Genomic DNA, 27,070 nt, shown 5'->3' with positions numbered 1-27,070 from the left:
TACTTGTCTTCTCTGTGTATGCTGCCTTTCCCGTGCACCCCTCCACATTATGTTCTGCTAACAGTAATGCCCCTTTTTTTCCCCTTATCCTTCCCTTCCCACCCATCCTCCCCAGTTCCTTTCCCTTTGGTAACTGTTAGTCCATTCTTGGGTTCTGTGAGTCTGCGGCTGTTTTGTTCCTTCAGTTTTTTTCTTTTTTCATATACTCCACAGATGAGTGAAATCATTTGATACTTGTCTTTTTCCATCTGGCTTATTTCACTGAGCATAATACCCTCTAGCTCCATCTATGTTGTTGCAAATGGTAGGATTTGTTTTCTTCTTACAGCTGAATAATACTCCATTGTGTATATGTACCACATATTCTTTATCTATTCATCTACTGATAGACACAGGTTGCTTCCATTTCTTGGCTACTGTAAATAGTGCTGTGATAAACATAGAGGTGCATATGTCTTTTTCAAACTGGAGTGATGCATTCTTAGGGTAAATTCCTAGAAGTGGAATTCCTGGGTCAAATGGTAAGTCTATTTTGAGCATTTTGAGGAACCTCCATACTGCTTTCCACAATGGTTGAACTAATTTACATTCTCACCAGCGGTGTAGGAGGGTTCCCCTTTCTCCACATCCTCGCCAACATTTGTTGTTGTTTGTCTTTTGGATGTTGGCCATTCTTACTGGTGTGAGGTGATATCTCATTGCAGTTTTAATTTGCATTTCCCTGATGATTAGCAATGTGGAGCATCTTTTCATGTGCCTGTTGGCCATCTGAATTTCTTCTTAGGAGAAGTGTCTGTTCAGATCCTCTGCCCATTTTTTAATTGGATTATTTGCTTTTTGTTTATTGAGGTATGTGAGCACTTTATATATTCTGGATGTCAATCCTTTATCAGATATGTCATTTATGAATAGATTCTCCCAAACTGCAGAATATCTTTTTATTCTATTGATGGTGTCCTTTGCTGTACAGAAGCTTTTCAGCTTGATATAGTTCCACTTGTTCATTTTTGCTTTTGTTTCCCTTGCCTGGGGAGATATGTTCATGAAGAAGTCACTCATGTTTATGTCCAAGATATTTTTGCCTATGTTTTTTTCTAAGAGTTTTATGGTTTCACGACTTACATTCAGGTCTTTGAATCATTTTGAATTTACTTTTGTGTATGGGGTTAGACAGTGATCCAGTTTCATTCTCTTACATGTAGCTGTCCAGATTCGCCAACACCAGCTGTTGAAGAGGCTGTCATTTCCCCATTGTATGTCCATGGCTCCTTTATTGTATATTAATTGACTGTATATGTTTGGGTTAATGTCTGTAGTCTCTATTCTGTTCCACTGGTCTGTGGGTTTGTTCTTGTGCCAGTACCAAATTGTCTTGATTATTGTGGCTTTGTAACACTAGACATTTTTCACTGACCCCCTCCCAGTTTTTTGTAAATAAGCTTTGTGCCATGTTTTCTTCTCTCTCCCCTTCTCTTTGCTTCTTCAACTCCCTCTGTACCTTCCCCCCTCTCTTCCTTTATTCTTTTCTGTCCTGTCTGGTCCACATTCCCAGTTCCTATTTGTGTCTTTAAATGGAGACTTTTGGCTGCCTTTATCACTTTCTCCTATCACCAAACAACTTAACGAAGGTCTTTTCCTAAACAAAGATAGTTTTTTTCCTAAAATATTTGAGAGAGAGAGAAAGAAATTGAAAGATGACCTCCACTATCTTCTTCAACTTGGTGTTTGTATAGAATTGATGTACATGAAGTTATTATGTCAACTTTATATAACTATAAACTTATAAATGTGAGGTATTCATATAATTATAGTGATAACCTTGGTGGGAATGAAGGGCCTGGACAAGGTAAGGTAAGTCATGCAGAAGGGCCCCTCCCAGGATGGCCTGTGATAATGGAGTGCTCCATCAGCCCTTCCATCTGCTCGGTGAACACTTCGTGAATACCTGCTCTATTCCAGGTGCTGAAACACAAAGAAAAATAATATTTAGTCCTACCCTCTAAATATTCAGTTCTGGTGGAGACCAACATGTGAAAAATACATAAAATTGAATATAGTGACTAAGAGATTTTACTGACCAGACAAGCAGATTTTGTTTTTTGGAATAGTATACAATTCACATATCCTAGCCTGCTGTCAAACCTCATTTTTCTAATTTTCAGCCCAGCAGAAATAGTCACCCTATGTATAGTATAAACAAGATGCTCTAGAACCAAATAATTTGCTAAATGTTTTGGAACTCTGTTGGCAATGTGTCTAGCATCATGATATGTGAAGAACTTTTAGCTACGTGGCTAACTGCTTATGTGCTCCAAGGGAAAACTGGAGAATCAGACTATATGAATCATCTCTAACCAATAGACTCTGCAATGAGCCTCCTATTTTGGAATTCCTGTTTAGATCCTCACACTTACTTCTTCCATAGCTCTCTAAGAAATTTATTGTTTTCTTGTAAGATCAGATCAAATTGAAGTAAAGCCAAAGGTTACAGGCGTTGTTTCTGGAGTCTGAGCATGTTAAGTTTGAATCCTGAATCTGCCCCTTACCATCTGATTACTGTTAACCAGATCCTTTAGCTTCATTAAGCCTAGTCTTCTTGTTTGTCAGTTAGAGATAAGAACAGTAGTTAATTCTATGGAGTTTTGTAAAGATTAGGTAAAGCAATGTATGTGAAGCTCCAAAACAGTGCTGTTATTGGAAAGGATGTTGTGGTGTGCAATTTGCAATACTTCTGAAGTGTCAGTAGAGGGAGCACAGTCATTGGAAACTTGCGAAAACCAAATTAGGTTAAACCAAACCCTTTGCACAAAACCTGTTCTGATGGAGTTTGAGGGACCCGCATACAAATGAGCTGGTAAGACCCAGAAGAGACTGTGTTGCCCCAGTAATCCCTGCTGTACCACTCATTTGATGCTAGCATATGCTACCATGGAATTCAACATATTTTTCTGTATGTACATGTTCTGTCTGTCCAGCATCCAATGTTAAATCACCCGAGTTTCCTCAGGACACCTAAGAGGCAAGCTCAGAGGGGAGTGGTAAGGTGCTACTACAAAAATGAAGAGCAGCAATGTTTATATTCTTTGTACAGGAATTGGGAGAAGGTGATGCTGGCTTACAACCTGCAGGAGATAGAAGAATCCAGCTGTCTTCTCTCAAGCCAGACTTTCTCTCTCTTACAATCTTCTTCCTCTCTTGCTGCCTCCAAAACAAACAGCATACTTAGCATAGCAGAAGGACTGACCGAGTCCACTCTGCCTCCTATTTTGACAGCAGCTGTGAACTTGTCTAACTTGACCTCTCATCTCTGTTTGAAATCCCATCTGTACAATGAAAGAAGGGAAGGCAAAGGGTTAATCTAGCGACCTCCAAAATTCTTCACAACTTGGTTATCATTATTCTAATAATAACAGGTATTATTGTACAATTTCACTTACCCCATTCCTTACATTGTATTTGTGAATCTTCCCAGCAGTTTCATGTGAGATGTGATGTCCCACTTTTACAAGGAGTTTGGGGCTCAAATAGATTAGGTAGCTTATCTGACTTTGTACAGCTACAAATTTCCCTCTTAAGACTGGACAACAAAAAATTAGGAGTAGGGCTTCTAACCAGGGTAAATGGAGGATCATTATAGGGGAGAGAGGAATCAATGGTGGCCTTTGAGTTTGGGAAACTTTATAAGGATTTCACTTTGGGGTGTTTTTGGTTGTTCTTTTGCTTTGGATTCTTTTCTTTAACTCCTCCTCCTCCTCCTCATCTTCTTTTTCTCCCTTTACTCACCTCTGAGGAACTAGTGAGGCCCATGTAGTGAAAACAAACTGGGGACCTAGATATTTAGACTTCACGTTAAGAGACAGGAGCAAAGGCGCACAGAGATACTCTTTCTTAGAAGCCTGGCTAATTGCACCATAGGAAAGCAGACAAAGGTTTTAGACAGATGCTTCAACCAAGGGAAAAAAAGTGTACATTTGGATGGAGAGTCCCACATGATATATACTTCTGGGTAAACTGATTGTGATGGTGGATAGAGCAGAGAATTCAAGTGCATTTTCTGAAGACCTCTGGAGGTGGTCCCCAAGACCTTTTCAGGAGGTCTGAGAAGTTTGAACTATTGGTGGGTAATGTTGATGCCTCAGCATGACCTAAGGCACTAATGCCAAATTATCCTAATAATCATTGTATTCTTTACCACCATAGACTTAAATTTTTTGAGATCCCAGTTTGATTTAAGAATGTTTTCAATGAAATAGGAAAATAAATTTTATTAAATCTGAGGCCTTGAATACACATCTCCTTAATATTCTATACTATTAAATGGGAAGGAAGCATATTCACATATGATGATTTTCTCAAGGAAAAGCACTGTGATTGAGTTCCCAATGCACGGGCCACTTTTTCTCACAGAATACCATTTTCCCTTGGAAGAATGACTGATAAAACTATGGTTATTTAGACTTGGGTATCTGGAAGACATTTTCCTAAAAATAAATAAAGTGGGCCTGTCACTTCAAAGAAAACAATTGACAATAACTGCTTCCAATAAGAAAAATTTGACCTTTCAAGCAAAAATTAGAATTTGATAAACTTCTATCCTTAACAGCTCCCCAATACTTAAAATATGTTTCAAAGGAAATCAGTGGTGATACTGCCTAATATGATGTTCTAATATTGCATGATGAAGTATGTCAGCATTTGAAAGAGCTGCATTATTCAGTGGACCAATATTTTCCCAATGACCAATGTGTGATATTACAAAACCATGGATGATGGGTAAAAGTTCCACTGAAAATACAAGATCCACCAATGGATTTTCATGTAGCTGTATATGTAAAGTTTGCTGCTATGGTTCCACATTCCACAGTGCAACTAACCCTTAAAGAACTACCACTTGCTGAATTTTGAGGTATCCAGGAAGGATATCTACATTATCTGAAGAAGTTATTAAAATGTTCTTCCTTTTACCAATATCTACGTGAGTCCAGGTTTTCCTGAAATACTTCAACCAAAACAATGTTTGCAACAGATCAAATGCAGAATTAGATAGAATCCAGTTGTCTTCTCTCAAGCCAGACTTTAAAGGGATTTTCAAAAATGTAAATCAATTTTACTCTTCTTGCTAATTTTTTGTGTTAAAAATATACTTGGTTTTCATTTTTAAATGTTTAACACATAACGGATTTGATTATAATTGTAAATGAATATTTTAATTTTTTCTCAGGTTTAATTTTTAATCACAATAAATACAAATTTATAAATATAAATAATAGTAATAATAATAAACACATAATTATAATAATAAATATAAGAGTAATACAAATAGTACCACAAAAATTCTCTGGATTGGCAACAATTTTTAAGAGAATAAAGGTGTCATGAGACCAAATACTTTGAGAATTGAGGAGGGGGTTCCAAGGTGAGATCCTTAAGGAGAAAATAAACTCTCTGCTTTGCATAGCAGGTACTCAACAGCTGAGTATAATGATGACAAAGACATGTAAAACCAGTTTGACTAACACTCTAAGGCAGGAAGTGAAAAGTGTTGAATGAGTGGTTTAGATCTGCACTGGCCAATGGGGTAGCCACTAGCCACATGTGGCTGTTTAGCACTTGAAATGTGGCTAGTCCTAACTGAGAAGTCCTGAAAGTGCCAAATACACACCAGACTTCAGAGATTTACTATGAAGTAAGGAATGCAAAGTATCTCTTTAATGATTTTTTACATTGATTATATGTGGAGATGTTAATATTCTGCATGTGTTGGGCTAGAGTATTGAAATTAATTTCACCTGTTCCTTTTTCCTCTTTTAATATGGCTACTAGAAAATGTACACATATGAAACTTGTATTTTGAGAGCGGACACTGCAGTTGAAGGGAGCATCGATTCTTAAATATGAGCAGTTACTCTAGGAAACAAAGGAGACTGGTCTGTGTCAGATCATGGGCTCCTGGGCGGGGTGGGCAGGAAAGGTTGGGATCAGATTGTATGGAATTGTGAGTGCCAAATCTTGGACTTTTTCCTATAAGCAGTAACCACTTCACCAGGAGAAAAGCAGACTTTGCCACATAGCTCATGGAATAGCCCAAATTAGGCACTTTCTTCAGGTAGGGGCAGAGCAGCACCAGCTCCTGGAAACTGCCCGGCGGGCAAGCAGCCAAGCCCAGGCCAGCGGTTCAGAGCAATGCGGAGAGTGAGACTTTGCAGTTGATGGACTTATTTTTTGAGGGAGGAAAAGGGTGGCAAATTTAAGTACATGATACCAATGTCACCTGGAAGAGGAGGAGAATCCTGGGGGTTACCTGTGCGATGGCCACTCAGAGCCAGCGGTGAAGCAGGACTGTTACGTGGCATGCTGCTCTAGGCATGTGCATAAGCAGACTGAGTCATTCCTTCTCTGTTTTTCAGTCTATCTTCCTTTATTTTTGTCTTGATTTTCCTGAACTCTGTGTCAGAGGTGGACCACCTAGCTCGGAGGAGATGAAGTGAAAGACCACTAAGAAGGGAGTTGAAACCACTGGACTCTTACTCGGGTTGAGTGGCTAACTCACTGAGTAACCCGTTACCTCCATGGGCTTCAGACTCTTCAGATATGAAAGAGGAGTTAGGACCAGATGAGACCAAGTTTCCCTCCAGCTCTGATTCTAGAACAGGCCCGTGTCACGGAGAGAAGAGCATCCCACAGCAACCAGGTACGAGGCTAGTAAGGGCAGGCATTGGTGGCACACACAGGAGCTGGTCCAAACCTCTGCGTGAGGTTGCCTTGCTCCCAGGGAGCAGACCCTGCTGGAACTGGAGCAGAGCGAGATGTGAGTTTTATGTTTTGATCCTGGCTACCCACCCCTGCCATCCCAGCGACTGGCTCTCTTTGGTGAGTGGCGTCTGAAAGAGGAAGCCCGGCAGTTAACTCAGGGCAAGTAAGTCTGCAGGGGATCTCAGACTGTCTGGGGAAAACCCTGAAAGCCCCCACCCACCCACCTCGTCCTGACACCCTTGGGCCTCCTGTCTTTGCAGGAGTGATTGGCGGGGAGGAGGAGAGGGCTCCCTGCACAGGGGCCTTAGCCTGACTGTTTCTCCTCTTGAGTATTTCTAGAATAGAGAGCGGTGGGAACCACCCAAGTAAAGTCCCAGAGACTGTAGCACTGACGCACAGGAAAGCCTCAGTGGGCGGAGAAATGCAAATCCCCTGCTGACGATGGGCGTCAGCGGCTTTGTCCGGGCGGCTGAGAAGGGCGGTTCTGACTGGACTTGAGCACCGCCTGGTACCTGGTGCTGAGGGAGCCAGGTAAGGAGCTGTCCGCACCTTGTGTTGCTTCTCGGGAAGAGCGCGACCAGGAAATGCTTAGGCGGGATGCTGCTGCGGCTTGGCTCTTCGCGTGGGGGTGTGACAGTTACTTCATTTTAACCTGAGGATGGGTCATTTTTAAAAGTATCCGGCTCCATGATTCAGAGACGCGCTCTGGCGCAGGTCTCCCGGCGAGGCTCGGGGGTCGGAGAGCGGCGGCCGGCGCGGAGGTGTGTCCTCGCGAGGCGCTGGAGGAGAGCCCCTCTTCACTTCCTCAGCCCGCTTCTCTGAGCTGTAATGTCTGACATCAGACTGCGTACCTGAGTTTCAGAAAGAAAGCCCGCAGCTCGGGTAGCCAGTGATTGCGGTTTTGATGTGAGCAGGGTACTTAGGGCAAAAGCCACAACTTGGCGAGCGCCGGGTCACAGAGCCAAAGGGGCACTGTCGACTAACCAGACGGTGGAACAAAATGATCCTTTACAGGGATCTTCAGGGCCAGGCGTTCAAAGAGAGTAGACAGGCACTCAGTTTTCAAAAGAAATGTTCCACAGTTTTCTTGGGATGGGATAATTAGCCCTTATGAGAATGAATGCCGAGAAAGGTACTGAAGGATGTCTGAAGGCCTTTCTAGCGGCTGCAGCAGAGAAGAATGTCCTGGGACTGTACACCTCATCCTTCCCCTTTTCAGCCTTGAGCTCAGCTTCCTGAAAGTGGTCTCAGGTCCTAGAAGTGATCTATCTAACTTTAGAATAGGCTCAGTACAGGTAATCCTTAATTAGAAAACAGATTTTCATCCAAATCATGGCAACGATTTAATAATAGTAGCAATTAGCATTGTGATGCTTTTTTCAGCTCATATTCTCTCATCATTAACTAAAATTAATTGATAAGGATATAACAGAACAATAATAGCAGTGTGGGAACAAATATCCCAATTTCGTGTGGAAAATATATATACCACCAGCATCAGGAAAGACAACTGTGCATGTCAGGAGACCTCAGGTTGACCCTCAAGACCGTGCGTCTTTGGTAGCAGTCTTTTCACCTACTTTCCCCTCAGATGTCTTTCATTTTTCAAGTTGGGGTTTTAATTACTATCCACCTGCCCTATTTACACCATCGGGCTTTTTAAGAAGCACTTATTGAGCATTTACAATATGCCTAGGGTTTGTATGTGTAAATATAAATGCATTATAGGCTTTCAGAAATATAAAGTGATATGAAAACAAAACTCTTACTTTTCCCAGTTGTTTCCTTTTAGCAAAACATGGGCAATAATCTTCTTCTATACATTTAGATCAGGAGAAAGGTGCTCAAAAATGGTTCCACTTGACATCTGAAGAATAGGTGTATATGAAATATATGAAATTTAGTATCATGATGTCCTGTGGGCAAAAGGAAATCTTAACTTACCTGTGAGATAGGTTGAAATACTACGGTGATAAATCAAGTAAAAGCTTTTCCTTTGATGTTGAATTGTTGACGAAACAATAAAAACTTTGACTTTGGAAAAAGTAAAATACTGTAACTTCAAGATGTCATATTAATTTCTCTGAGTCAGGAAATGTCTAAACCTTCTAAATTGGTTACATGGGGGAAACACATACTTGTTTTATGACAGGCTGCTAAATACATATCAGGTGTGGCTTCTTTCTCCTTAAGTAACTTGAGAGTTTAACCACTGTGAGATACACATTGGAGACTAATTGGAAGTAGACTTTGAAAGCTTTGCCCAGCTGTAGTGGATCATCACAGAGAGAAACAAAAGTGTTCATTAGTTCAGAGAGATTTTGAACTGAAAAAATTTGAGCCCACAAAATGCACACATTTAAGCTAAGACTGAATTAGACCAAAAGTCTGGAAACATAAGGCTGACTCTAGAAGCCAGACAAATCTGAAATAAAAGAAAAGATACTGGGCAGTATTCTTCATATAAAATAAAATTTTCTTGAGTGTTCCTCATATGGAATCTAAAATAAAAAAACAAACAAACAAAAACCCAGAAACAAAATCAAAATACTGATAACAAACTGATGGTTGCCAGAGGGTGGGGGGGATGGTGGAATAGGAGAAATAAGTAAAGGGGATGAAGAGGTACAAACATCCAGGTGTAAAATAAGTCATGGGATGAAAGGTACAGCATGGGAAATATAATCAAGAATATTGTAATAACCTCTATATGGAGACAGATAGTAATTACACTTCTCAAGGTGAGCATTTTGTATTGTATATAAACGTTGAATCACTGTGTTGTACACCAGAAATTAATATTGTATGCTAACTATACTTCAATAACAAATGGTTAATTTTTGATTATGTGAATCTCACCACAATAATAAAAATAAAGATGGTGCTAAAAAAAAAACCCTTAAGACAGCTTTGTAGATATAGTTGAGTACATTATTTGCCTTTAAGTTATTCAAAGTCTAATAGTGTAGCAGGGAGCAAGGGACAGGGGAGTAGCTTGTTAAGAGCACAAAATTAATGTAGACACAGTTGGGTGGGGAGAGGGGTGTTCTAGAGATCGTAGAACAGGAGTTCTGGTAGAGCAAAGAAGGACGTGGTTTGGGGACAGAGAAAGAATCCTTTCTTCTTCATTAGGAATGACTTAGGAAAAAGCTGAGAAGAATTGCATATCTTTCTGTTGAAATCATTTTCTCTTTTCTGTTTTAATTGGGGGTAAGAGAAATTTTTCTCCAGTTAATTAATAGATGTTGTCTTTGTTTGAAATCTAAGAAAAAAAGAAAACATGTATCACAGTTGTTATTTAATATCATTTTAAAAGTCTGATTTTACCTCTTCTTTTGTAGCATGTCTCAGTGGAATCAAGTCCAGCAGTTAGAAATCAAATTTTTGGAGCAGGTAGATCAATTCTACGATGACAACTTCCCTATGGAAATTCGACATCTCTTGGCCCAGTGGATTGAAAATCAAGACTGGTAGGGTCAAACATTATTGTGCTTTCCCTAGAAGCTGGTGTATAGATGCTTTATGCTCTAGCCATATGGATTTATCCTATGGCCCACTTTTGACTCAGTAGATGCATTCTCTTCAAGTAAAAGACTTTCTTCAAGGATCTAGAAAGCTCCCTCAAAGGAGGGGAATCATTATCCTTTCTGGTTTCATCCGCAGATGAAAACTGAATGATTCTAGTGCTTTGTTTATTTGTAAGCCAAAACCCCAACAACTTGCTAAATATTAAAAAGACAAGAAGTAAATCTATGTTTATAACAGTTGTTTATCACAGACTCAATGTAAATAAATATTTTTTCTTAGTAAATATATTTATATTCTTTAAAGCTCTATCACCTTGTACAATTAAAAATACTTTTTTGCTTTTAACAGTCATCTAACCTTTTTATTGTGATAAAATATATGTAAAATTTACCATTTTAACCAGTTGTAGGTATACAGATTATGGCATTAAGTATATTTACATTGTTGTGCAACTATCACTAACTTCCATCTCCAGAATTTTTTTATCCTCCCAAACTGAAATTCTGTACTCATTAAATAATAACCCTTCATTCTCTCCACACCAGCCCCTGGCAACTGCCATTCTATTTTCTTTTTCTAAATTTGACTACGTATTTCATGTAAGTGTAATCACACAATGTTTATGTTTTTATAACTGACTTTTTTTACTTAGCATATTTTTTCAAGGTTCATTCATGTAGCATATCATCAGAATTTCTTTCCTTTTTAAGTCTGAATAATATTCTATTGTCTGTATATAAATGCCACATTTTTGTTTACCTATTCATCCATCAATAAACCTTTGAGTTGTTTCTACCTTTTGGTTATTGTGAATAAAACTGGTATGAACATTGATTTACAATATCTGCTCAAGTCCCTGTTTTCAGTTCTTTTGAATATCTACCCAGAGTGGAGTTGCTGTGTGTAATTGTATGTTTGTATTTTGAGGACTCTCCATCTTGCTTTTCAGTGGCAGTACCATTTTCCATTCCCACCAGCAATGTACAAGAGTGCCAATTTTTCCACATCCTCACCAACACATTATTTTGTGTTTTCAACAATAGCCATCCTAATAAGGTCTGAAATGGTTTCTTGTGTTTTGATTTGCATTTCCCTAATGATTAGTGATGTTGAATATACTTTCATGTGTGCAATTTAATTTTTTAAAACCTTTAAATGTTTATCACTGTGGAATCTATCACCTTAAAATTAGTATGGTTAAAAAATAGACATTTCAATAAGCTGTTTCCTGCTTTGTAATGACACTTTTGTTTTTTAGGGAGGCAGCCTCTAACAATGAAACCATGGCAACAATTCTTCTTCAAAACTTGTTAATACAACTGGATGAACAGTTAGGTCGTGTTTCCAAAGAGAAAAACCTGCTCTTGATACACAATCTAAAAAGAATTAGGAAAGTGCTTCAGGTGAGTCTACTTTTTCAAAATATCAGGATTTATGAATTTTAAATTCAAGTAAAAAAATGAAATATGTACTCTTATAAACTAGATTTAGGAGGGAAAAACCTGAATTCACTCACCATTTTCAATTCTGTGCTCACTTTCATTTCATTACCCAGTGTTTGTTTCACATGAAGTTTTGAATCTAAAATACACTGTAAGTGGGAGTGCGTGTGTGATTTGTATGTAACCGTTTACTGGTTATGATGAAATTTGGCAACCCTGGAACAGGAATTTGAAAGATAATATTCGTGCCTATCCCCCCAGTCCTCCCTCGCCTTTGTCTCTTATGTAAATTTAGTTAGTATTGTTCCCATGCACAGACGTAGGCCTCACGGTTATATGTAACCTTCTAGATTTGGTTCAGGTCTCACTTCCTTCAAGAGAGTTATGTGGTGTGCTCTTGCCCCCATTCCAAAGATTCACCCAGCTAAGCCCATCTCTGCGTTCCCACATCTGCAACACATCTGAACCATGTCATTTTGTATCTTCTACGTGAGTGTTATTCTCCATGTTGTCTTCGCTCCCAATCTGTAGGTTACTTGAGGCAAGGACTTTAGTAGTCAGCTTTGAATTCCCAGTGTCCACCGCTGGACATATAGTATTGTGTAATGTTCATTGATTAAAGGGATGAATGAGTGACAAAAATGAAACAGGTATCTAAACAATTAAAGGTAGGCTAATATTGAGCTAACCCCAGAGGTGCTGATAGAACGAACTCTGAATGTAAACTGCTGTAATATTTACTGAGTGCCTGTATAACATGTTATTAGATAACATGAAAAATATGTGTGCGTTTCTCACTGAGGCATTCATAGAATCCCAAACTTGAAATGAATACTTTTTTAGAAAATTTTAGCAAGACCATAATAGAAATGTGCTTGCAGTTACTTTCACAGAGGAAGATACGTATTATTTTTGCTATTGTTGGGATTACACTGAGCCATCTTTGCCCTTGTAATCCCTTACAAATTGCAAGACACTTGGTGGGGTTAGGAAGATAGTATGTGGACAATAAAACAGGAGTTTTCACAGGATGAAGCAAACTGTCTTTAACAGAGATAAGACATTTAACCTTGGCTTCATTAATTTAGTGCTGTAATCGGTAAACCTAGTAACAGTGGCTGGCGTACGGCTGCTGAAGTCAGCTGGTTTTGTATAGCCCATTACTAAGAATGGTTTTTACATTTTTAAATGGTTCAAAAGAATGAAAATAAATAAGTTTGTGACGTGATGTGTATGAAATTCAGATTCCTGTATTTTAGTAGAACACAGCCTTGTGCATTCATTTAGGTATTAACTGTGGCTGCTTTTGCACTGCAATGGTATAGGTTAGTAGTTGTGACAGAGACTATCTAGCCCTCAAAGCCCAAAATAAAAATGTGTGTATGTTTGTATCAGGCATATTTATATGGCCCTTTATAGGAAAGTTTGCTGATCCCTGGCCTGGAAGCAAAAGTCCTAGACCTCACTTTGCTAGAGGGACACCGATGGGTAAATGGGTGATAGATGATCTTTGGAAATTCTGGCTCTCAAAATAAAACTTTGGGCAAGTCACATAATCTTTGTGAATTCCCATATCTTTTCATATAAAGGAGGATGGTTATTATTTTCCTTTTGGGATTGTAAGGAAGACTGGAGCTTTTGTTCTGGCAAAACAGAAAGTAGGCTTTTAATAAATGGTTCTTGTTGTTGATAGGGAAAATAGAATCTTCTTAGCGTAATCAAAGGTAAATGTATAGTCCATCTTTTTTCTGGGTGGGGATCAGATTGCAAGGGAGCACAAGAACCCTCGGTAATTCCCAGTCATGTTTCATCTTGAGCACAAACTCTTCTGCTTGTGACACTGGCCTTCCAGCCAGTTTGTGGACATTTCCCAACAAACTTCTCTGAGCTGCTCAACATCCCTACTCCCGAAAAATAGATCTACTCCTTGTTACTGAACACTACCAGCTCACTCTTGAATGAACCTGAGCCTTTGTCCATTACTGCCCCATGGCCAGGAGCACTCTGCCACCCCTCTTCCTCCAATCCAGGTTCCACTCATCCCCAGACAACCTGTACTCGTCCCAGTGCAGCAAGGAAACTTTTACCCCCAGCAGCCCTTATTCTCGTCCTTTGCCTGGCACCATCTGCAAGATAACCAGCATCTGGCTCTTCTGTGTGGATGTGTGTGAACAGGTCACAATCTCTTTGAGGGTAAAAACCTGACCTCCTTTTGTGACCTCCCTCCTCTCTTTCATACCCAGTATGGTTCTGCTACAAACGAGAAACTTGAAAAAAGTTTGTTTGGTTATTTTCAATTGACAAAACACTTGCTGTTTCCTTTGTTTTATAAACCATACTTATTATATTAATTCAAAACACAGTAGAAAATAGTAATGAGGAACATTGTCGACTATGGTTTTATACCTAAACAAAATGACCATTTATGTTTCCTTTTAACCTGAATTAGTCTCACTGTGTTTTTTTTTAAATAAGACAAGTCTTTGATAAAACAAGATCACCTTTCCCCAAAAGTGGGGGAGAAAACCAACAAATCTATCAAAAGACTATTGACACTATGCTTATCTGGTTTGAACATTCTCATCCTCCAGGATTTTAAAGACAATCCATTTGAACTATTATAGCATAAAGAGCAAACAATAGAGTACCAGGGGAACTAAGCAGGTATAAGGTACATTTATTTTAGTTCTTTACAGAGCATCTGAGGTTTCCAGTTTCAATATTTTAATTTTCTGTTTATATCACACTTACTTCTGATAAGAATTTGGAATGACTTGTTATAAAAGACAAACAAAAGCACTGAACCAAGAGTAAAGGCAAGCTGTGAGATCAGAAGCAGTGAACACTGACATCCAGCTTGCCTTAGTCCTTTTAAGGAGAGGCAGCCTCAGGTCAAGGCCAGGAGAAAGGAATGAATCAGGTTGAACCCTGGCTCTGTGATTTATTGGCTGTGTGGCCCAGGGAAAGATAATTTACACTGTCTGGCCTCAGTTTCCTCATCAGTGAGAACTGAATCACACTGGTGCATACCCCAGAGAGATGTTAGGACCATTAAAACATTTGTAAAGCATGTGATAAGGGTTTTGTTAGGATTTGCTAAAGATAAATATCTGCCCTAGATATTTCAAGAATGTTTTCCCCTGTGCTTGGACTTTTTTTTAAAACCAATAGACTTTATTTTTTAGAGCAGTTATAAGGCTTACAGAAAATTGAGCAGAAAGTACAGAAAGATCCCACATACTTCCTCTCTACCCACCTCTCCCAGTTTCCCCTATTATTAACTTCTTACATGGTGTAACTTATTTGTTACAATGGATGAACCTGTAGTGATAGATTACTATTAAAGTCCAAGATTACATTAAAGTTTACTCTTTGGGTTGTGCAGTTCTATGGATTTTGACAAATACGTCATGTCCCGTATCTACCAACCCAGTTTCCCTGCCCTGTCTCAGCTCTGCCACTGGTCCCTCCCTCCTTCCCCGAGCCCCAGGCAACCACTCCTCTTCTTAGGGTTTCTATAGCTTTGCCTTTTCCAGAATGTCATGTAGTTGGAGTCACACAGAATGGAGACTTTTCACATTGGTTTCTTTCACTTAGTAATATGCTTTTTAGTTTCCTCCATGTCCTTTCGTAACTCAATAGCTTATTTCTTCTGATCACTGAATGATAAGTCTGTTGTATGGACTGCAATTTGTTGATCTATTTTTGGCAATGATGAATATAGTTGATATTAACATTCATGTGTAGATTTCTGTGTGGGTGTGAGTTTTCAACACCTTTGGGTAAATACTTGGGAACTTGATTGCTGGGTATTTTTGGATTTTCTATTGTAAACCTCTTTTCCTTGTTCACCTTCCTGTGTCTTATTCTGTTGGACTGCTATTACAAAAATACAATTGCTTGGGTGGATTTTAAATAATAGACTTTCATTTCTCACAGTCTGGAGGCTGGGAAGTCCAAGACCGAGGCGCTGATGTCTAATTTGGCTTCCTGGCCCGCAGATGGCTGGCAGTCTTTTGACTGTAACCTCACAGGGCAGAAGAGGGAGGGAGCTCTCTAGGTTCTCTTATAAGGACACCCATCCCAATCATGAGGGCTCTGTCCTGAGGACCTAATCACCTCTCAGAGGCTCCACCTCCTCACACCATCACATTAGGGGTTAGGATTTCAACATGAATTTGGGGAGACATTCAATCTACAAGAAGCTTCATCTCTGTCTTTCCTTCTCAGATAGAATGACTTTTTAAAATTAGTTTAAATAGTGCATTCATGATAAAAAATCGAAGCAATACAGAAAAAATGCAAAGAAAATATGAAATAATAAAAAAAAATACTGCGTAGAAATGACCATATCAATATTTGATGCACATAATTCTAGACATTTATACATATATGTGTAGATAGAAGGCTGCTGGTGACGTTTACATCCAGTAGTCTTTGAAGCCTCCTATTCCTCTAACCCCACTCTGATCTCTCCCCACCCAGAGTACCTGCTAATTGAAATTTTGCATTTATCAGTCTCTTCCTTTTAGGTATAGTTTTACCACATATTTTGGCATCCCTATGCAATATGGTATATAGGTGTGCCAGTTACGAACCTTACATGAGTGGGATCACACTATGTTTATTTTTCACAACTTGCTTTCTTCACTCAACATAGTTACTGAGATCATCCATGTTGACATGTGTAGCAGTAGTTTCTTCATTTTCATTGCTCCATAGAATTCCATTGTGTGACCCTATCACAACTGACCCATTCTACATCAGTGGGCCCTTGGGTTATTTCCAGTATTTCTTTGCTGTTTCATTGTTGATCTGTGCATTCTTGTGCATGCTCCTTGGTTCCACATGTACGTGAAATTCTCTAAGATACAAACCTAGGAGTGGCATTGCCGAATCATGGAGTATGTACATCTTTAACTGTACACAGTTAATATGTAGATCATGCCAAATTGTATTCCAGAATTGTATATCAGTTTCACTCTCCCAGCAGAGTAAGAGTTCTGGCTCCATATCTGTTGATTTTTGAGATCTACATATTGAAGTCTTTTTCTGTAACTGTGATTTATCACTTCTAAACCAGAAGTTTTTGCTTTATATATTTGTTACTCTGTTGTGAGGATCACAGATACAAAATAATATTGGTGATATAAGCTTTAAAAAAACAATATAAAATTTCCTATTTTGACCCACTCACTGATTATTTTTTCATCTTGTAATTTTATTGTGTGACTTTCTTTCTGTTACCATTTGCTAACTGGTAAATGAATCCATCTCTTCCTTTTCATACTTTCTGTGTCACTTTGTACTGGATATGTCTTTTATAAATAGCAAATAGCAAATCTTATTCAATCAGCAAATATTTAATGAGCCCATGCTTTATCGGTTCACACTTTAAACACTGAGAATATTTACAGTCTAAGAAATTCACACCTCCTATGTTTTGTTTTTTAATGTGTAGGAACTTCTATGGCTTTAATAGAAAAAATCTTCATCAGTTAGAAAGCTTTGTTCAGGGCTTTGGTGTTAACTCTGTGGTTAATAATCCCCCCACCTACAGAGCATTCTTCACCCACGAGGGTAATGACTCTATCGGTGAGAGTTTTAAACTTGGTCGGTGAGGGGATGCAATCAAGTGTGACCCACGCCTCCCATATTCTGTTCTCTGCATCGCCATGGCCTCCTCCTCAGATGTCATTCAGTTTGCCTGAACAGAAATACATACTTGAGCTGAAAGCTCCTCGAAAGTTGAGCAAATGGTGGGTTTCTTCCTGCCCAGTCTATACAAATTCTATTGTTGGTCTAAGTATCAGGGGAAGTGAAATTTTTAACATGAGAAGGAGGAGGACTAGAAACACATGTTTGCAATACTGAGAAAAGAAGCTGAATTAACTAACAACCCACTCTGAATCTGTTTACATCTTACCCTGTAACTCATGCTGCTTTCTCCGTTCACTCCTCTTCCTTCCCCTCTGCACCACACACAAAGAGAAGTGAAGAGATGACCTCAACCTATGACCTGAAAAGAGTCTGGTGGAGCCACTGTGTGTTCCCTCAGAAGAGCTAAAAGAGGGCCAATCGCTTATGTCATTTTCCCACAAATGGGCGGCAGCCACTTTGTCATTCTCTTCAGTTATTTCCCCAAGTCAGTACCTATCCCCCAAATCTGTTCTTCTCTGGGATAATTACCTGATGCCAATGTCAAAACATTTATATTTCATGGGCTCAGGGAGCTGCTTACTGTACCATTTAAGATAAAATGTGAATTCCTTGTCAAAATTTTGTTTGCTGCATTAGTGTGGGACAGCCAACAGAAGGAGGTGGTGTGCATCACACTAAACTGGAATCCAGTGTGAGCAACTCAAGATCCCACCCACCTGAAATTTCATTCATAATCATTTTGCACATTTTTTCCCAAACTTTTATCTCATCCAAGCCTGCGTGGACTGCTTAATCTCTAACCATTTATTACTTGAGACCATATGACTTTCCTTTCCCTGATTGCGATTCTCCTTGAAGTTAATGTCAGAGTCCAGAGATTCTTTATACAATAATTACTTTGTTTATAGTGTACATGTTTTTATTCCAAATGGCATTTGAATTTATTGAAGTAGAACTAACATAACTTGCTTTGGGGTATATTGGGTACCTTCTTCGTAGATGTTTATTGATTGAATATAGCTATATAACTTCCTGCAGATCAAGATGTAGAATATTTGTTGCACCCAAAAAGCTCTCCCATGCTTCTCCCAGTCAACACCACTTGAAAAGATAACTATTTTGCTACTGTAGATCTGTTCGGGCTGTTTTGAACTTCCTATGAATGAAATTTTACAGAACTTCTCTTCACTCTATATTAGTAAGATTTGTCCATTTTGTTATTTGTAGCTGTAGTTTTGTTTATTTTGTTTTTTAAATTATAGCTTAGTATTCAACTATATGAAGATACCACAAGTTATTTGTTCATTCTTCTGTGGATGGAAACTTAAGACTATTTCCAGTTTTTGAACATTATGAATATAACTGTTATGAATATTCCTCATTGTATCTTTTAGTAGATATATACACTCATTTCTTCTGAGCATATTCCCTGAGGTAGAATTGGGTCATGGGTATTACAGATGTTTAGATTTAGGAGAGATGGTGCTCACACCTTTCCACAGTCGTACTAATGTATACTGCTATGGCAGTGTGTGAGAGCTCAGTTGCTCTGTTTTCTTGTCAACACATGCTATTGTCTTTTTCATTTTAGTTATTTTAGTGTGTGCATGGTGGTACCTAATTGCAATTTTAATTGCACCCTTTAGTGATTAATAATGTTGAGAATATTATGCCTGGTGACTCTTTTGATATCTTCTTTTTTAAGTAAAAGCTGTTGTTTTGCCCATTTGAAAACTTTTATTGGTTTGTAGTTCTTTATAGATGAGTCCTTTGTCAGATACATCTATTACAAATATCTTCTGTGGCCTTTTCAGTCTCCTCTAAATGGTATATCTTTTAATAAGGTCAAATCTTTTAATGAGGTCAAATTTTTTCAAAAAAAATTTTAATCATTACTGCCCTTTGTGTTCTGTATAAGAAAACTGCTTGCTGTAGATCATAAAAAAAATTCTTCTAGGTATCCTCTGAGACCTCTATTTTATTATTTTAACTTTTCAAATTTAGGATTATGATCTGTATGAAATTCTTTTTTGTGTCTGGTGTGAGGTAGGGTTCAAGGCAAACCTTTTTTGTATGGATATCTAATTGACCCAGAACCGTTTATTTAAATGAGCATCACTTCTTCACTGCAGTGCAGTGGTGTTTTGTCATGAATCGGGTGACTTGTATTTATGTGCATCTCAAAATACTGAGCTCTTTGTCTCTCTTTTTACCAACACTACATTTCAGCTAGTTACTGTGGATTTGCAAGAACTCCTGATAATATGGTAGTAAAAGTACAGAAACTTTGTCCTTTTTCAGAATTGTCTTCATTTTTCCTAATCCATTGAATTTTCATATACATAGCAAATCTAGCTTCTTAATTTCCTTAAATAAGCCTGCTGGGATTTTCACTGGAATTGTATTGAATCTGTAGATCATTGGGAGAAACTGATATCTTAATAATATTGAGTCTTCCAATCCATGAACATGAAACATCCATATTTTTAAAAAGTCAATAGCATTGACTACAATTTCCAACCTGTGATACATTCTGTTGTTTTTTCCCTCCCATTTCCTCCCCCTTCTCCTACCCTTTCCTTCTGTTCGTTTCCGTTACATTGATTTCATTATCTGTTAATGGGTCATAACCTAAAGTTTTAAAAACTCTGTTCTAGGACGTACCTAGAAGGGGAATTGATGGCAGATGAACATTGTCTGCATTAGTAGATACTAATACAGCTCTCCAAAGAGGTTTAATCAATTTCTTTTTCAAACAGCAGGTATATGAGAGTTCTGATTTTTAGTACCTCCTTATGAATACTTGTCATTGTTTTTAGACTTAAATTTTTACTAACTGATGGTTGGGAAATGGATATCCTTACTGTCGCAAATTGACTTTCTCTGCCATTCAAATTGAGCAACTCCTTATGTCTATGACTTAATAAGGTTTTTTTGGTGTGTGTAGATTAGGGATATAATTTTGCTTTGTTTTCTGCATAAGTAGCCAATTATTCCAGCACCTCTTATTGAATAATTCATCATAATCCCAATAATTTGTAGTTTGTCCATTTTTCCTACACAATTATATATCAATTTTCCCTATATGCTCAGATCTGTTAGGTCTTGCTATCCTATTTCATTGATCTGTTTGTCTATTCACCTGCACAAATATCACACTCTTAATTGCTGTGGCCTTATGCTAAATCATGATATTTGAGAGGACCAAACCACCTATTTTATTCTTCAAAATTTCTGGTTAGTTTTGGTTTTGGTATATTCTGGTTATTATTTATTTCTGGGTTATTTTTTGTCCTTTTTTCTTCCATATGTATTTTAGAGTCAGTGTTTTGCATTTTATGAAAGTTTCTGTTGGGCTTTTTATTGAAATGTTGAAATTGAATTTATATATTAATTTGAGGAGACTTGATATCTTTATGATATGGACTCTTTCCTTCAATGTACATGGTATATCACTACATTTATTCAAGTCTTCTATGTGCTTCAATGCTGTTTCTAACCCTTTTCCATAAAGTTATAGCATATATTTCCTTCCATTTATCCCTATATTTTTTTTACATTTTATTGATATTTTGAGTAATATCATTTTTCTACTACATTTTCTACATGATTATTGCCAACCCATAGGAATACTACTGATGTTTAAATGCAAATTTTCCTGTGCTTTCTTATGATTCTAATTGTGCAGACTCTCTTATTTTCTGTAGACAATCATATCATCTGCAAATAAGGAGAGGTTTTTTGTTCCTTTCCAAGTTTTATGCTTTTTATTTCTTTTTCTTCTCATCAGAATAATTTAACTACAATAATGAAGTGAAGCAGTCATAGCAGGTGAAATCTTTTATTAAGATAATTCTTGCTGTAGGTTTAAGGAAATTCCTTTTTGATCTTGGTTTATGGAGATCTTTAGAAATCTTGATGAATATTACATTTTATCAAATGATTTTTCTGCATATATTAATTTTGTACTTTAGTTATCTCCTTTAATCCATACTTGAGGTATATGACATAGATTTTCCTTCTATTGAACCACTATAATGTCCCTGAGACAAATTCTTTCATTCCTGCATACTGCCGAATGACTTGCTAATATTTTATATAGGATTTTGCATCTATTTGCAAATATATCCTTTTTCCTTTACAGTCCTTGTCTAATATCATTGTTATATTAACTTTATAAAATGAGCTGAAAGTGTTACTTCTTCATTTATTTTTTGAAGCAGAGACTGCCAGATGGGATACAAAAACACAATATAGGTTTTTTTTTTATAAATTTTATGTTTAAAAATTATATCTATTTAAGGTGTACAGCATGACTTTAGATATTTGTACATAATGAAATTCCTATAGTCAAGCTACTTAACATATCTCATCTCATAGTTACCTTCTGTGTGTGTGTGTGTGTGTGTGTGTGTGTGTGTGATAAGAGCACCTGAAATCTACTCTCTCAGTGTATTTCCAGTATTCAATACAGTTTTATTAACTGGTCGTAATGCTGTACATTAGCTCTCTAGGTTTATTCACTCTGCAAACTGCATAACTAACATCTCCCCATTTCACCCACCCCATCCCCCGGTCTCTGGTAACCTCATGAAACATCCATTTATTCAGGTCTCTACTTTCTTTTGGTAATGTTTTACAGTGTTCTTACATAAGTCTTGCACATTTTATGGGCATATGCTAATTTAACCAGTCCACTAGTAATGGGCCATAGGTTCCAATTTTTACTCCATTGCATCTTTGTAAGCACAGTGAAATTTAAAACCGCACATCTAACTTTTACTAGTCATGTGTAAGTACTATAATTGGTGTCTAACACCACTCATTCTCCCCTTCTCCATGCTCATCTTTAAGTAAGAAGTCAAAGGGCAAATACACGCCCCCAGGTGTCCCATCCTTTGGTTTTTAAAACCACGGCTTAACCGCTTCAATGTTTCCTGTTATTTAAAATCTCTAGGGAAGGGTATTGCATGAACAGACTTTGCAGCCCTTCTAAAGCCTTACCAACATGGTCGTCCAAAAACATCTTCTTTTGCCACCGTTGTAAATGAAAGCCATATTCCCATTGTTCATTTATCAGTGAACAAAAGACCTTATCAGTGAATGGAAGAACATCTGGTTGTCACTTAAATAAAATAGTTCTCCATGCATTAGAAGACAGAAGCTTTTTGGGGGACTATTAATTTCTTGTGTCTATAACTCACCTTAACTCCACATGTAAGTCCTAATCGCCAGCCTTGCTAATCAATTAACAGATATGTGCCTGTTAGTAGACTGTTCTACATGAGGCTGGCTAATAAGCATGGAGCCACTTTGGTGTCAGGTCTCTTCACAGAGGTAGTCAGCTTTCATACGCCAGTGAGCCTCAAAGTGCATGAGTCCAGAGTCTTGGAGAGGTTTATCTCTTGATTTCTTATAAATTGTATCTTTTTTGGCTAGTGCAGTTTAATATCATACCTACCGATTCTTAAAACTTTATTTCTTATACCAAGGTGATACGTAACCAATAAAGATCATTTAGAAAACATAGATAAGGAAAAAATCATCTGTAATCCCATCTTTAACTGATAACCACTGTTAATATTATAGTATGTTTCCTGCCAGTATTTCCACTCATGTATATTTTAACTTACTTTAAAAATTGATATTATTTTATAAGCTCCTTCCTCAGCTTAATACATTCACTTAAATAACCAACCACAGAATGCCACTCTTTCTCAGAACCAGTTGTATTCACCTACTAATTCTCCTGGTGTGTGTGATCTACCCAAGTGGACATTTATTACTTTTCCCAGTTTTTTGCCAATATGAACAAGTACGTATACCTATTGTTAAAAGTTCATTCATATTTATGATTATTTTGTTACGACAGTGGGTCTTAACACCATGCCTTAAAATCTCTTATAAAGTTGTTATTTTTAATATAGATTCCCACTGTTGACATGGGCGTAAACTGATGTTAATGAGGATAACCCTAGTTACTGTAGTTAATAAACTATCACACAAAAGGATTTTATTTATCATGCACATAATAGTCTACAAAGGGGCCTGTATGGACAGGGAATAAGGAGAAAGCATAAAGTCATGGTCACGTCTGAGATTCTGTGGCCTAGTAATGACACACCATCTGTATTCCATTAGCAAGAACTACCTGCCTCCCACACAATCCAAGGAATGGTAGGAAACGTAATCTCTGAATGTGCTGCCACTTTCCACTTCCAGGGACTTACTGCATCCTGTCAGAGACGAAGCAGGAGTTTTTGCTGACAGTTAGGTATGTCTGCCATATTTGGTAAAACCATTTTGGAAACGAATTTGTCAAAATCAAATGTTAATGTGACTCAGTAATTCCATTTCTGGATATTTATTCTACATAAATCTCATACAGATAAAGAGAAAAATATGTTCATTGTTTTCATTATTTAAAACAAAAATGTGAAAATAATTTCAAATGTCCATCTTTAAATGCCCAAAATAAGTTGCATTATTTCCATGCATGCTATATAGATATTAAAATACTAGGTCTGAATATATTGAAATGGAAGACTGTGACATATGTTAATGAACAGAAAAATAAGAAACAATATGTCCAGTGTGATTACCCACAGGAAAAAAGGGGAGAAAGTGGAGGATGGGGCTCTCATCAATTTTTAACTTTTCTATTACTTGAAATTTTAAAAAATAAGCCCAAATTATATCAGTATTTTCAAAATCCAGATTCCCAAACATTTCCCCAAATCTACAGAATCACAATCTCTAGGGAATGGGGCCCAGAAATCTGTAGTTCATAAAAGCTTCACAAGTGATTCTGATAAATTGCGAAGGTTGAGACCACAGCCTTAGGATAAATTTCTAAAAGTGGAATTACTATGTCAGAGAATATGAAAAATGTTAAGGCTTTTGATAAGAATTGCCAAATTGTCCTTTAGTAATGTACCAATTCACATTCCCACCAGCAGTTTAAAAAGCTCATTCCATCATCAACAGCAAGTGGTGCAAAGTGTTTTAATCTTTGCCAGTTTGATAAATGAAAAATGGTATATCTGATTTATTTGGACAGAAGCACTAGTTAGTTGCATTTGGTTCTCTTTCAGGAACATTCTATTTCATCTGTCTTCCTCTTTAATAGATTCATTGCCCTAAGTGAGTGTTTCATTATAGAAATCATTTGGGAAACTTGTTAAATATGTGGACTTCTGGACTCCCAATTCTAATCGAGCAGGTCAAGGAAGGAGTTTGGGCATATGGATGGGAGAGAGAGGATCCGGAGACGGTACAAAGGACAGATATATCTCAGACAGGTGCATCAGCAAAAAAATGAGCAATGGGAGATCTACGATATGGATATCTTGTATCCACAGAATAGACCCTTTGCTCATGACTTGGCCTGCTCTCTGCCCAGGACATAATTCTTTCCTTCCACCATCCGTCACGTTTCAGCCCAAGTCTTCTCTACATGCCATTAAAATCCGCATCGATTTCTCCCTCCTCTGCATTCCCACAGCACTTAGTGTCCAAACAACTCATTCTGACACTTAATCATGCACTGCAATTACTTTCAATAGATGAGAATCGACTTACAGTAATAAAGATACAGTCTAATGAAAGTTGTAGAATTATTATTTGAGGACAAGAAGAAATGCCCCAGGATAGCTTGAAAAATAATTTTGCAAATAAATTACTTCTGTGTTGACATTAAATTAGAAGCAATGGCAACTCTTATCAAAGGTGAAATTTGAAGTCAGACAGCCTTAAAGAATTAGAAGCAAGGGCTTCTCTGTCAAAACAAAACAGAGGTCACTTTTTATCTTCCAAACTGGCAAAGATTAAAAACCCTTGATATACCACTCAGAACTGATGTAGACTGAGCAACCAGGTAATTCTTATGCTCAGAAAACTTGGGGAAAGAGTGGCCCACAGTCAGTGTTCACAACTTTGTCTGCTTTTTAGAATCATCAGAGATAAATTTAAAAATCAGTTATGTGCGGCCCCACCCCAGAGAGTCTGTTTCAACTGGGATTTTTTTTTTAAAGCTTCTCAGGTGACTAAATATATAGCCAAGATTGAGACTCATTGCTCAAAGTAATGCAAAAAAAATCATACATAGATCTCATCTACATTTCATTATTTTTTGCCACTTTAAAAGGAAGGGCTATATGAATTGCTTTTCTAGTGGAAGTGATGGATTCCCAAAGATTTATTTACTCTCTCTCTCTCAAATCTCCCTTCATTTATGAGAAGTGTGAGTGAATGTATTTTGAGTCATTCATTCATTCAACAAGGGTGCACTGAGAGGAAGTTCTCTGTCATGAGCACTGATGAAATTGGGGATACTGCTCTCCTAGTGTGTGTAATCTACCCAAGTGGACAGAAATTAAATAAGTAATTGCAGGTAATTATACTGGGAGCTGAATCTATAAGTAAGCCTTGGTGGTGTCCTGCTTTACCCAAGAAAGCTAGCCATCATGGGCCATTCCCAAAATATGCCACCTTTGTCTAAATTGAATACAATGTGCTGGAAAAAAAAGTTTATAATTCTATGAGGTTATATTCCTTCCAAATTATTATAAATCTACATTTATTTTATAAGAAGATAATTTTCTAGGTGACTCAGAGCTGTTTCTTTCTAACCTAAAATAGCATTTTTTAACTTTCATTAGGCTATTTTTATATTATGACTAAATTGATTCTTTTTTATCTAAATTTGAGGTTGCAAAGTAATTGTATACTAATAAGACCAGGGGCCAAGGACATGATCCCAGGTTGGAATGGAGTGGGCGATATGATCCTGTGGAGAAGGTGCCGCCCGACCACAGGTCTAAAAGCATTGCCTTATCAAACTCTTTCCCTCCTGTCAGGTCCAGTGGACAAAGGGTACGTGTGATCTTTGCCTCACATTAGAAGTGAAAACAGTGGACAGGAACCATCAAGATTTCCACAGTCAGTCACGGCCCTTATTAAGTATTTCATGTTTGTGAGCAGAGTATATGCCAAGCAAATGCAGTTTTTCTGACTTCTGACAATGCAATAGCACTCAAAGTTTCTCCCATGACCATAAGGCTCATTTGAACCATAGGTTCATTTGTCCCATTTGACTAATCCTGTACTTTTGCAAGAATTAAGCAGTACTATATAATAGAATCTTATCTGGCTTTTTCATGTAGCCCTGCTTGAGTAGGCAACCAAGAACCTAATATGTAGAATCAGAGTAAATATTTGGAACCCCAAGAATTGATGTGTATTGATTACGATATTCTTGGCATAACATAGGCAAGAAGATACTCAATTTATTAAGGATTTCTTCACTGTCTGTGCATTGGTAGGAAGTAAATATTTCTGAGGACTGAAGTGATGAACCAGCCCAAACCCCAAAATGCTACATGCAGCCTAAGATCCTCATTGAAAACATGGACCTGCAAGCTATTGCAGTTTTGCTCCAGCAGGAGAAGCATTTTGTGCACAGAGGAGTAAGAACCTGAGACACAATACAAGTGGCCCATAGGCTTTTTGGGAGTCCGATTAGTATCAAGCATGAAACCAATGCAGATGTTTTCAAACTAACAGAGTTTCCAGGGTCTTGAGGCATGGTTGACAGTATATACCCTGCACAAATGCACCACACAGAGGGACACGTGGGACCCCCTCTTCTGAAGCTCTGTGTCCTGGTGCAAGACTGCCTAGGTTGC

The 27,070-nt window shown here is 37.8% G+C and overlaps 1 protein-coding gene across 1 annotated transcript in view; it reads left to right on the top strand.

Moving 5' to 3' along the window:
• The first annotated feature begins 7,157 nt into the window (after positions 1 to 7,157).
• STAT4 (signal transducer and activator of transcription 4) overlaps positions 7,158 to 27,070 on the top strand; it is an 82,239-nt gene continuing 62,326 nt past the window's right edge. The window contains exons 1-3 of the mRNA XM_036928060.2: positions 7,158 to 7,284; positions 10,095 to 10,223; positions 11,540 to 11,684. Coding sequence (XP_036783955.2) covers positions 10,096 to 10,223; positions 11,540 to 11,684 — 273 coding nt within the window. The 5' untranslated portion in view covers positions 7,158 to 7,284; position 10,095. The remainder of the gene's footprint in view (positions 7,285 to 10,094; positions 10,224 to 11,539; positions 11,685 to 27,070) is intronic.

The sequence above is a fragment of the Manis pentadactyla genome, chromosome 6 (assembly GCF_030020395.1).
Source record: "Manis pentadactyla isolate mManPen7 chromosome 6, mManPen7.hap1, whole genome shotgun sequence".
NCBI lineage: Eukaryota > Metazoa > Chordata > Mammalia > Pholidota > Manidae > Manis > Manis pentadactyla.
Note: the sequence above shows the minus strand (reverse complement) of the source record. Positions and strands in the feature narration are given on the sequence as shown.